Genomic DNA, 13,678 nt, shown 5'->3' on the forward strand with positions numbered 1-13,678 from the left:
ACAATTTTCGCGAAAGGCTTTATTTGATGCGAATAAATAGCTTAAGTCACGTGACACTAGTGTCGAAATTGATTTTCAATATGACTTATTTTTTAGGGCACTGCTGCGTTTCGCTATCTTTCCTTTCTATTATTAGATTATATTATTTATATATATTATTTATATATGGATTTATATATTTATTATTATTATCGGATTCTATTATTAGAAATTTCCGGAATATGAAGATAATTAGAAAATTTATTTATTTTTACGTTAAGTTGTTTTATTCTTAGTCTATAATGATATAATAATATTTATACATCTCCCTGACATTATTTTTTGTATAGTTTCAGGTATTTGATATTATGAGCTATGTGATTTTTCAAATATGTAATTTTATAAGCTATGAACTAAGTGTTTTTTATGAATTCTACCAGTGACAAATGTAAAATAATTGAACATAATAATTCTTAATAATTTTATTGGACACAATTTCTTACAATTTTATTTATTTATGCAATAATTTCCTGTAATTTCATTACAGCTATCAAATATAAATGTTACTAGAAAGTACTATCTTCCTAAATAATACTTATGTAAATGCTCCCTGCACTTTTTCTTAGAACCAGCAATAGTGTCTGTTGAAGCAACAGCAAGTCATTGTACAGTAGTCTTTGGATCAATGAATGCCTTAAATCCTTTCTTGGCTAACGGTCCGGTTGCTTTCACGAATTCACAAACATACCTGTCGGCGCATCGAGTAACCGATCTTGCCGAGGATCTTAACTTCTGGATAACCTGCGCCAACGTAAACTGCAATTAAATGCATTGTCCGTAAAGTATAGTAAAAGCTGTAAATTTTCCATATTTAACAAATCTTATTTTTCCATTTAATTTCATTTCATTTTAATTCGTTAGTTATGTCTTACTATAAATAAATGTCTTACTATATTAGATATGTTATATATTTTACATAGCGGAAAGCATTGACTGAAAAATATGTAATAAATTCTACGAACTAAAGGAGGTTAAGTTAAGAAAGGTTACCTCATACGCCGGTAGTAACTATATATCTTATTGAATGTGTCAGACGTGTAAAATTAGGAAGAACTCCTTGTTAAGAAATACTGTTGTATACGCATATAATCTATTTTCAGAAATGTAGAATATATTCAGGATTGTCTCAGTTTCCGTCAACCACTGATGGCAACTTTATGGAAGAATAGTACCGAATTGCGAAATATTGGTTCGAACATTATAGATAATTCGTATAACATTTCTACGAAGGATTACCAAAATATCTCTATTCTTATATTTTTCTTAGAATTTCCATTAATTCTCATTTCTTAGATCGTTTAAAATTGATAAAAATGGTATTTTCAGATTTTTTAAAGAACGATGCAAACAAGTCAACAAGATTGGGTCGAATTGTAATTGAAAATTTTTATCGCGTCAACTAGTTAAAAGCGTTCACGATCTTACATTACGTAATTGTTTTATTGAAATGACAGCGATAGTTTTCATAAACGCCTCCAGAGCACTTAATACAATTTCTGAGTCATTGAAAATTGCGTATCTTATCTTATTATTGCATTTCAAAAAACGCCGTGTTTTCTAGAAGTTTACGATGGAACTTTTGAACGTAGATATACTAATTAAATAGAGACAAGAAGAAGAAAAAGAACCAATTGAGTAACTAATATTGAAAAATAAAACCATAGTAAAATTTGTTTAATTATACTGTAGCAGATAAGGCGATAATTATAAGTAAATTTACAACAGTGATGAAAGTTCAAACGTGGGCGTATAAAATTTCTCAAGTGGAAGATCGAATATGGTCACTGAATGATGAAAAGTTGACGAATGCTTGCGCGTACGATGATGGACAGATCAAATGTCTCGAATATTCCTTAGTATCTCAAAAGCATTATTATTTTTAGTACTTTTAGTATTTATCTACATGATTCACATAACATGATATATGAAATTTTTGACTCACGATATTATTAAGAAAATTTATCAAATTCCTTGTCGAAATAACAAGCATAAAATAATTCACATGAAAAGAGAAGAAAATGACAAACTATGGGAAGCTTGAAAATGATAACAATTACGATACAAGAATCTTACGTCATCGGAAAATGTTGATCTTACACGGAACTCATTATAAGAGAAACTGTTGTTCGCAAGTGCTCCATACATATAATCTTTATTATTGAACAACGCGGCTTATTGTTACAATGTTGGAACGTTTCGTTCTGAATACCGTTTCTATGACAGTAAATACATTGCAAAGGATTAGCATCATTTCTTGTGTAATCCAGTTAAACAGAGTGCATCTATGCCTTTATTCAGTCAGTCACAGTTGCGAGATGACTAAAATTTTCAATTACATCCAATTAAAACTCATTAAGTTTCAACAGTGATGACTGTCTTGCTAAAGAGCTGTGCATTAGTCAACTGTTATGTAGTTCTCGGTACAGTATAGATACGATTTATTTCATATATATTTATAATTATATCGATTTTTAAGCATTTTATTTTGTGATGTTTAAATAAAAACAATTTCATTTATTTTTTTAAGATTATTGGACATTTTATCAATTTTGTAACTACTACTTGAAAGGGAATATATATATATCACAAACATAAAGTATTTGAAAAACTTACATAAACTTACAAAAATGATGTCCTGATAAAGTATTGGTAAATTTTCATGTTTTATAAACTAAATAGCTTGCAAACATATTTTTGTTACACGTAGAACTTCTCATCGTTGATGTAATATGATATATTCTCAGAACTCTCTCCAAGACATAACTCTATTTATTTTGTATGTATACATTAGCATCATTTTATATATCTTATCTTTCAAATCGCAAAAACATTGATAACTTGATAAAATCGGTAGGGCTACAATATAGTCATATATTATTCCAAAATATTCACATATGTTAATACAATTAAATAAAAATATAAAAAGTTTGTTAATACAGATATCTAGAATCTAGATATATCTAAAATCTTATATAATTTTAAAATATTTTACATTTTACACCAATCATTTTGTTTAGGAATGGCGCCAATATACGGAAACTTGAAAATGATAAAGCGAATTGATAACGGGGCGTATCAATGAGAGTGCAGGGTGCCGCGACAACGTGACCCAGCAGTGGCAACGACATAGCAAAGGCCGTCGACGCCGGTGGAAAGGGAATATGCAACTTATAGTACTCGAAATTCTGGTCGACGGGTTGCCGCGTCAGTCGAGAAGCAGCGTATGCTCGCGCTTGGACTTCAGTGTCGGAGCAACTGGTCCACGTCGTAAAGTCGCGGCAAAAAAGCACGCCAAAGGAATGTAATCTCCGTACGAATGACTGATTTTCTACCCGTGTTCGACGCGCTTCAATTCAGAATCTATTCTATTACTCTTGGTAAGTGACTGAACGAAAAATTTATACGAGGAAAAAAAAGACATGCACGAGAGCGTGTATGGCTCAGGCGCGCATGCTGAATAGAAATATTCCGAGACGGTCGATTGATAGATCGTTTGCGATTCATAGAAGTGTTCCTATTTCTCAATATTATTATATTTTCTCATGTGAAGTTTTTCTATAAAGAATATTGATTTTTATATTTGTTCCCTTTTTGGAACTTTTAAGTTTTAATTTTTTGGAGTGAAATACACAGCTGCCGCGACGGTAGTCCGTTCACGTGGTTGCATGTAACTTGTTTGCCGCGCTTTCATGTGTGGAATCGGCTATGAGATTGCAAGTTCTTTGAAGTGAAAATCAGAATTTATTTCTCGTTTAGCAAAGGAATGTGTATAATTTATTTTCTTAGATTTTTGAATTTTATTTTTGTATTCATATCATTTAGAACAGATTTATTAGCTTTGCTTTTTAGTGAAAGTGTAAATCGTTTATTAGCATAATGTACGATATCTTTTAAAAATTAAATATGAATTTAAATATAAAAATTTACAATATATTATTTACAATATTTATTTACAAATATTTGTCAGAGTTCTTATCTTACATGCTATATTGCTTCCTGTTTGAGGCTTTAGAATGAGAGGTACAGTTGTTTTCATAAATTTGTTCGTGTCATGGTAACTTATACGTATATCGTGGTTTTATTACAAATTCTTTAAATAAGAGTAAATTAGTACATTCTATTCGTGTGAAGTATAGTAACTTCAAATTGATGTAAACATCATTTACTTTATTATTCATACTTGTACTCATACATAATCATACTTACATTATTCATATTCATTGACTCTAAAATGAATTTAAAAGAAGTAATGTATATATTATATCATTCTTCATGTAGTATATGTTTATTCAGGTCGTTCGATAATTGCAAGTTAGAATCCCACGTCAAAGTATGCAACGATGACTCAGATTAATAATTGGCGAATGATAAGGAGGTCGAAGAAATCGTGACTCTATACAATACATTGATTTGATTCGAATTGGCAGTGTATCTATTCATGTGCTGTATTTCCGGCTAATATGTTTAAAACCATAAACTAATATAATGCATTATCTTCTGTAAAAGTAATTACGCTACTAAATCTACTTAATTCAATATATAGATTTGCAATAATATTCAGAACTTTACACCTTTGTCACAAAGTTAGAAACTAAATATTTTTCTAAACTCCTATATAAATTTTAACTCAACAATAAATATAGAAACATTTACTTTTTATATCACCATTCTTTACATTAATTATTCTTTATAATTAGCCAGACGATCTGACAAGAATATTTAATACATAGTTATATTCATTCTTTACTTAATACCAATGTAATTCTACCAGTGTTTACGGACCACATATCTTTTTCTCCATCTTGAAGAACGTCATTACTTCATATAATTATGATTATGAGATGAGAAGACGCCATTCACACGTGGAAACATGAATTGTAATGATTTATAACATCATGTACCAAAGTGACTAAATTTAAATATATAAGCGCGTGGATATTTGTACTTGCCAATTGCTAATTAAAATCGTTAAGTTTGACGTACCACGCTTATCCATTTTAAATATCTTCAATCGACAGGAAAGATTGTAAATTATTATAGATTATGCATTTACTTGAAATTGAGCGTATTTGGAGTATGCTAATAGATTTTTTCGATTGGCACACCCAATTCTATGGAAAAACTTTATTTGCCATTCAATCATGATACAAGATTTATGATTGAAAAATAACTATTGTGCAGATAGGAGGATGTATAGGTAGTATAAAAAAAACCTTATTGTGCTTTTCGAATCGTCACAGGACTGCTTTATTATATTTTTATTAAAGTTTCCATTGTTATTTTAGCATATTGATAATTCTAATTTACATCAGGATTAGTAGATGTTCAAATTTTCTATATAATATGTATCAAAATGTCTTTTGATGCAAAAGTACATTAGTAATTATTATATATTTGGTTTATTTTAATCTTTTAGTGAAGTATACTATTTTTAGTAAAGATCTCGTCATAAAGAGTCGTTAAAGAAAGTGTGATTATTATTATCTTTTATCACTTTTTATTTGGAATAAACATGAGTAATTATTTAAACAAATTATATAGAAATATTGTTATGCGTTCTTGGACATGTCTCAGAATTGAAAAAATAAATATAAGAGAACAATTTTTGGTATAAGACGATTTTTGTTTCGAGCGAATATGATAACCATCACCGTCTTTTTATCATTAATAGCAGTTGTTAAATTGAATATAGAAAGTATAAAGATATTGCAAAAAGATTGTTCTGATCACATGTATAGTGATCTCTTTGATAATACAGTCAAAAATAATTTTTATTAAAGGTCCCAAATATTTCGTTTCTGCCGAGAGGCACGGACTAAATAAAAAAAAAAAAAAAAAAAAAAAATATTTCGTTTCTATAATACAGTAGACATAATTCTTTAAATAACAAAGTTTAACAAGATTTTCCTTCCGAATTTTTATTATATTCACTTAAAACATAATATCTTTTTTCCGTTTCCATAGTCACATTTTGTAAAAGAAAGTGTTGTTTTAGCAATTGCATTGCAAGCAAGAAAACTCTTAAAATCAATGTTCATCCAATTTATGAGCTTCTACAGAGTCTTGAATGATGATAAATTTATTTACATTTTGCTATAAGAATACGTCAATTGTAAAGATAATACGTCGCAGAAAACAATTCAACATATAGTTGTCGGATGCAAGTGAACTCTGACAGTAACGAGAAAATTCATATTGGCTCAGTTCCCGAGATTCATTTATAAACGATGATACTATCATTAACGAGTAAAGCATTAATAATTACAGAAAAAAGACAATAAAATTTATAATGAATTAAGAAAAGAAGCTATTTTTTAGAAGAAGAAGATTGTAACTCCGTTTGAAGAATAGTTTTAGAGTTTTGCAATTGAATTATATTAATCCTCTTCATCGTACTTGCCAATATTTTTGCAGTGTTATTAAATGTTAGTACGAATTTATTTTTATACAATATGCATGTATATCTTTCATTAAAAATTACTATTTAAAAGAAATACTTATATGAATCTTAGTTAACGTTTTAAAAGAACAGTGTGTGTAATACATAACTATTGTATCTAAATCTTTAAATTTGCTACCTTCAGATTTAAATGAGAACAAATTTTTCTCTATATATGCAATATGTTGTTTGTTGTGCTCTTTCATATCATTAATAGTATATAGAAACTTCTAACAACATTTATCTAAAATGTTTTCTAACGTGTTACTTCAATTTATACTTATCTTTTTAATTATATATTATGACATAGATATTTGTCTAAGTGCTTAATGGCAAATTTATCCGTTAACCTTTACAGATAAGTGTTTTGCAATTACGTAACAAGTTACTATCTATAAGCATAGTTCGCCGAATGAACGATAATTGAAGGAACTAAACACATATAATTGCAAATATCAACGCAAAATCCTTGAAATGCTGTGAACGAACCTAGACCTTAACCTTCATCAGCAATTTGCATGTTTCTAAGATCATTCGCTAGTCCTCTATGGCCTGGAGAGATATCTGTATAAAAACAGCGTTGTTAATACCAAAAGTTTTAATTCAATATTCTCTCACATAGAAGCTAATATTGTATTATATTTTGTCATAAAGGTATTCATAATACAACGTGGTAATATAATAATTATCAATCGATAAAATGACCTTGATCTTCATTTTTTTTTTGAAAGTCATATCAGTGTTTTTGTTAGCGTTGAGAGGAAAGTCAGAAGCTAATAGAAAACTGCGCAATATTATCTTCTTTTAAATTTACAAAGATGCCAATACTATATCCTTAATATATATATATATATATATGTAGTATCGGGGAAAAACCCTGGAGAAAATCGCGATGTACTATAGGTAAAAAACAATAAAAGTGTTGACAGGGCAGGGAAAGATGGGCCATATACCCGTGGCCTTTTACGACACGGGATAATTAAAAAAGCTATACTTGACCATGGATCATCCACATCTGCATGCTAGGAATACCAAAACCGTGGTATAAAAAGTAGCCGTTAGTCAGTTGCGACTAGAGTTGTACTAAGAGTTCTAGCCAGAGTTGTGAATCATTAATTTAAGTTGTCTTAGTTAAATCACATTACTGCATTAAGTTCACGTTGAATAACCATTGTTTCCTGTTTAAATTATAATAAATAATTCTGTAGAGATCACTAACCAGAGTGTGTATTTCTACATATAGTTGATAGATTCTTGTGAAAATTTTAAGAATACTTGAGAATTGAAAATGAACCGGTAATTGACAAAAAAATCGTTCAATATTTACATTCCATTATCATGTTCTGAAAAAAATGCGTCGATTTATAGGGAATTCACGGTATCAATAGTAAACGTATATTTTGTAAGTTTATTAATTTGTTCATGCATATTACAAGTGCCAGATGCTATACTCAAAGAGAATTCGACTTTCCTGTATTCATTTCTGTCTTATGCCGATACAAAATATATAGCGACGATAAAAGTGATCCGTGTTATAAGCAACAAATGAACGATGGACCATGGGATAACTTATAGAAGACAAAATCTGCTTCTTACGCGATCAATTAATTTTGTCCTTGATTCTTTAATAATTCATTGCATATAAATGGGAACTGTTCTGTAATAATGTCCAAATAAACAAAGTATAGCAGAGTAACTGAACTAGAATCTTCAAATAACTGCTATTCATACGTGTATTCTATGACAAAATTATAGACTTTCTTTTTATGTTACAAGACAGGAAAATTTTAAATATAGATATAGATTTACAGAACTTACGATGACTATCATGAAAAACAAAATGCTGTATAAAATAGTTAAAGTCTCTCATCAAGCTTTTAATAATATAGTGACTTTTAATGATATAGTGGATATATATATATATAATTCCAATAGAAATTAATATTTTGACTGAATTGGAAATTGTTTAATTGTTTCAGTAATCACGAGACAAGCGCGTATTGGCATCTATTGAAACGCCTGAGGAGGCCGAAGACCAGCTTCTGTAATCGATGGGTTGAGAACGCGAAATTCGTGCTTTTCTGCTTTCTTCTCTTCTCGTAACCAAGGTGTATAGCTTACCGATGAGCCATGCTGAAGGTAGTAGGAGCCTCCTGGCTGCAGACACGCATCTCCACTTACATCCTAATCGCCGTAGCTTTACTAGGAGTTGGGGCCATAATTCTCGGTGAATTCGGACAGTAAGTTCATTAATTCGCTGTATCACTTTAATAGGAATCAGGATTAAATAAGAATAATCATTACATGGCTAATATTTATAAATATTCTTAAATTAGACTGTCCTGACAAAAAGTAATTATAAGAAAAATACAAATGTTACAAAAATATATGGAATGTAAATATAAAAAAGTATGAAAGGTATGAAAAGTATTCCAAAAGATAATACAATATACTACAATATAATACAATATACAATATACAAGATAATATTTAAAAGCATTATAGCATTCATTAACTGAAATAGTACCAAATTGATAACATTCACCTAACGTTAGAGCATATACAGATTAAAAATTAATACACAATGAAACTATGTACATCTTACTTAAATCACTATAGGCCATAAATCAAATATCGATCTATATCAAGCTATTTCACATACAATTTCAATATACATACATATAACGGATGTCGTGATCTTTTATCAAGAAACAAGTGTTCTTGCTTGAAAGATCAACGTTCCTGCGATAAGTCCGACCGCATTCGACACATGTGAAACGCGCGTAGCAATGTGAGTGAAGCGATCGAAAGCATCAGCATTTCGATGGTAACAAGCTGGATGGGACCGGTCGCGACATAGGATCGAGTAACGCAACGTCTGGCTTCTCGAATTCGCGCTTGTCGCTATCACAGCACGGCTGGTGCGTGCACACGTTGCGCTTCCGACGTACCAAAGCTTTTACGTACTTGACACGCGGTTTATCTTGCTTGCCGCGTGCACGAACGGCAAACGATAATTTCGCCGAACAGATAATAAAAACTACTTTATTTATTGTCATAAGTTTGTCATTGTCATATTTGCACCGGTCATTATCATTTGCACGTGATCTACATAAATTTTTGAAATATGTCTTATTCTTAGTTTTTTTAATTAAATGTCTTTTTGTTATTTTGTAATATTTTTATATTATTATTTTTGTTATTTAATTAATAAATTATTGTCTTTTGATCTTTATTACGCGACGTCGCTGTTATCTAATTGTCACTTATTCATTTCAGATATATGTATGTATTGTTTTAGTTAAGTAAGATTTTTGGGAAATGTTTATGATATATTTGTATAAATGGCATCTGAATTTTCGAGTACTGCAACTTTAATTTTAATTCAATTCATGCAGATTTTTATGTTATTATATAACTTGATAGGTAATCTAAAAGAAATTAATTGTTTCAAAAAATGTAGGTACAAACTAGTAGGAAAAAATATTTCGTATTCCAATCGAGATGTTTTGTGTGTGTGTGTGTGTGTGTGTGTGTGCGCGCGCGCGCGTGCGTGTGCGTGTGTGCGTGTAAAAAATTACTAAAAACTGGTTTTAATGAGTTCCATGAGTTGCCTACGTTTCTAAAGTTCGATATAAATGAATAATGTAGCATACATTACACATGTGATTGCAATCAGGATTTGCAATTAGAAGTAGGTTCTGTATGTGAAGGATATTGATATGTATAATGTATACTTTGCATATTTCACATAAAGATATAAGAAACTTTTAATTCTCTTATAATCAGATCATTAATTATTAACAATAATTTCTAATCGTAGAAGTTAAAACTAAAATTTATTTTACTGTCGATTATGTGGGCATTCCAGATAATTTGTCTGATATATTCATTTCATATGTGCACAGATACACCGGTTAAACTTTTCTAATTACCTATCTATCGTACGTTAACAGTGTCGAACAAGATGGAATCTATTCAGCCACCGTATTATGGAACCATAAAGGAGGATATCGTATTGAGTTTTGGGGCCAAGGCAATGATCTAACTGCTATACCATTGCATGCAGCTCGAGCCTATTATAAAACTGAAATTTTCGAGCACGGGTAAGTCAATGTCATACATAAAGTTAATATAAAAAATATATGTATAAAGCTAATATTACAAATATAATATAATATTTGTATGTTAAGTATATATATCTATAATCAAGAGTTAAAATGATTCGTAATATAACTTTTACAGATGGTCCTATATTGAAATAGAAACATCATCAAAATACCCAGATACTGTGCAAGCTTATGCCGCCGGACTGTTGGAAGGTAGTCTAACTTGGCAATTAATTCATCATCATTGGTTCAACACTATAAAGCCAAAATGCGAAACAAAACCCGTTGAGTGCCGAAAGCTAATGCGATATCTTCGAGACAACGCTGCCGTCATTCGTGAACGTGCTGAATTGATGGAATCTACTGATCCTTTTTGGCATATGGTACACTATTACCTTATTGTCTTAATAATAAATCATATTTTTAGTAGTTTTAAAAGACGATAAAATAAACTATAACTAAAAAAATACTAAATATTAAAAAATATAAAAAATACGTTAATAAAATCAAGTAAAATTGATTTTTGTTTAGGTACGATTATTTTATGCTCAATTAGATGGTTTGGAAGCTGGTTGGAAATTTGCTGTACGTCGGAGTCGTGTGTCGGTATCATTGGAATCTGACGATTTCCTTTGGCTCGCCTTGACTTCCGATTTATCTGGTTTCCAACAAATATTCAATATTTCCAATTCCGTAGTAAGTTCTATGATCCACTTCAAATTTCTTGCAAGAGACAATTCGGAACCTCTAGTTGCAATCAATCAACATACATCAGCACCGTAAGTGAATTATTATATATTTCTTATATCAATCAATTTGTTCAAGAATTTCAAATATAAACTGGCATAAGCTTTGTATTTTCATGCTGCAAGGATAATTATAATAAACGTGGGTGTAATTATTTAAACTATATAAAACTACAAACTATGTAAATATATTTAAATGTATACTTTATTAAATGATAAAAATTAATACGAATAAACTACAAATCTTTATTTCTTATTTTATAGATACACTCAAATGTTAAGACTCTTAAAAAAATACACATTTGGCTATCACGTGTTACCTACAACAAAAACTGATGCATTAATTCCGGGTCGATCAATTGTATTGTCGTCATATCCTGGAGCATTATCGTCCCGCGATGAATTCTATTTAATAAATGGAGAAAATCATGAAATGATTATTACTGGAACATCTTTATTAGCAACGAATCAGAATAAGTGGAGCTTTTTGTATCCAAAAGATCATGTATGAATTTATTGTTAAATTTACATAGGATGCGCCTGAATATCATGTACAAGCAGGTATGAGACGATTCTTTATGACAGAATTAAAAGAAAATTAAACAAAATAGAATAAAACTTTTTCGTCCAAGACTTAGTTTTCGAGAAAATGGAATTTGGAAATTTATAAAATGTATTTAAACATAGTTAATTCCTGACTGGGTAGGAATAAATAATCGACATGAGGTTATTCCACACGTGAAAATAAGTCGAATAAAAATAAGAATAAAATTTTTTCATAAAACGATTTGTTTCCCAGAATAATAAATTTGAAAATGTATCTACGCATGTAAAGAATAAATATTGAGCAAATTCTTAACTAAACATTTTTAAACTCTAATGTCTTGAGTATGAAGCCTTAAAAGGGAAAATAGTATTCCACATCTTTTACTCATTTTGGCATGTAGAATAACCTCATGCCGATTATTAACTCCTGTCACATCTGAAATTAGCTGTATTTAAGTATACTTAATAAATTTTCAAACTTTATTTTCTCGAAAACTAAGTCTCGAGCGAAAAAATTTTATTGTATATTTTCTCCTTAGTTTTTCATTATGAGTCACCTCATACCAATTCGTACATGATATACAGGTGCACCACATGTATAGTTTATTTTATGTACAAAAAGTTATTAAGTAATAATAATAATGTTATAGGTAATGCTAACTGTAAGGTTAATGGCAGCAAATCGACTAGCAACGAACAGTCAATCTTGGTTTGACACTATATCTCATCAAAATGGTGGAGCTTCTGCATTGCAATGGATCAGTTTTGAGCCACGTTCCATGACTGTATTATTAATGGAACAACTACCACGCATCACCGTTGCTATGAATTACACCGAGAAGTTTAAGAAAATCGGCTTCATATCGTATATTGGTATATCGAATTTTCAAAACATCAACGACATCGTACGGCCTGCCAAGAAGGATGTAGATCTTTTGAAAACCCGTTTAACGCGTTTACAAGAGAATATCACTACGTTCGAGCAATTTCGAAACTTGATGCGTGGATGCAGCCAGGAAGGTTGCACTTCCGAGGAACAAAATTCAAAAACAAATCAGTTGCGGGAATTGACGTATCGTGGAGATTTGGAGGATATACCTGTACCGTATGGTATTATAGATACGAAGATTTTAGCAATTTGTGCGGATGGTCTCAAAAGCTTTGAAGCTACTTCCGGACCATCTACATCACAATCGCGAACACCATTCCAATGGTCGAAAAGCTTCCCCAATATTTCGCATGTAGGTCACCCGGACTCTTTCGAATTTAAAGGCGTTACTCCAAGATGGGTTTGGGCCTAATTAATTTTATTAAAATTTTGCTTAATACTAACTTACTTTTTAAAAACATTTTCAAGCATTTTTAAGAAAATGAAGACGATTTCCCGTCAATTCCTCGCAGTTTGATTTTTATTCTTCTTAGGCAAAATTTTTAATTATAGTATTTAAATATTTTATAGCTGGCTCATATGTTAGCCGCCTATGGTTAAATTTTAGGAAATAAAATAAAATAAAAACATAAGAATTTATAGTGTTTCCAAATTTATTTCTATCACCTTGAATCTTTATTTTAATATTAAAAACCATTAAATTCGCGAGTATATTACATTTTTTATATTTTGATGATTTTGATCTGCATAATTTGTACTGATACTATATTTATTTAATTTTATATAGAATTTAATGATTATAATAATTGTATATAATAATATATATTGATAATAATGATATATACAATTTAATGATATATATATATATATATATATATATATACATTTATTTATTTATAGTACATAGTAA

At 30.0% G+C, this 13,678-nt stretch overlaps 1 protein-coding gene and 1 long non-coding RNA gene across 2 annotated transcripts; one reads left to right on the plus strand and one right to left on the minus strand.

The window, feature by feature from the left end:
• Positions 1-3,227: 3,227 nt before the first annotated feature.
• Positions 3,228-13,407, plus strand: LOC122566325 (putative phospholipase B-like lamina ancestor). Its single transcript, XM_043723430.1, has 7 exons — positions 3,228-3,416; positions 8,458-8,718; positions 10,435-10,584; positions 10,724-10,970; positions 11,119-11,366; positions 11,598-11,838; positions 12,530-13,407. Exons 2-7 carry the CDS (start codon positions 8,609-8,611, stop codon positions 13,178-13,180), a joined length of 1,647 nt encoding a protein of 548 aa, XP_043579365.1. The 5' UTR covers positions 3,228-3,416; positions 8,458-8,608; the 3' UTR covers positions 13,181-13,407.
• LOC122566327 lies at positions 8,543-10,427 on the minus strand. The gene is made up of 2 exons (XR_006316460.1): positions 9,158-10,427; positions 8,543-8,743 (listed from the first exon to the last, which is right to left on the minus strand). It is a non-coding gene; the product is annotated as an uncharacterized LOC122566327 (long non-coding RNA).
• Positions 13,408-13,678: the final 271 nt, after the last annotated feature.

Source organism: Bombus pyrosoma, linkage group LG3 (assembly GCF_014825855.1).
Source record: "Bombus pyrosoma isolate SC7728 linkage group LG3, ASM1482585v1, whole genome shotgun sequence".
In the NCBI taxonomy this organism is placed as follows: Eukaryota; Metazoa; Arthropoda; class Insecta; order Hymenoptera; family Apidae; genus Bombus; species Bombus pyrosoma.

What these genes read in the sequence shown, in the direction of transcription:
- LOC122566325 (XM_043723430.1), top strand. Translation starts at nt 8,609, where the DNA reads ATGCTGAAGGTAGTAGGAGCCTCCTGGCTGCAGACACGCATCTCCACT. An exon ending in ATTCTCGGTGAATTCGGACA is followed by an intron (nt 8,719 to 10,434) that starts GTAAGTTCATTA and finishes GTACGTTAACAG; the next exon opens with TGTCGAACAAGATGGAATCT. An exon ending in AATCAACATACATCAGCACC is followed by an intron (nt 11,367 to 11,597) that starts GTAAGTGAATTA and finishes CTTATTTTATAG; the next exon opens with ATACACTCAAATGTTAAGAC.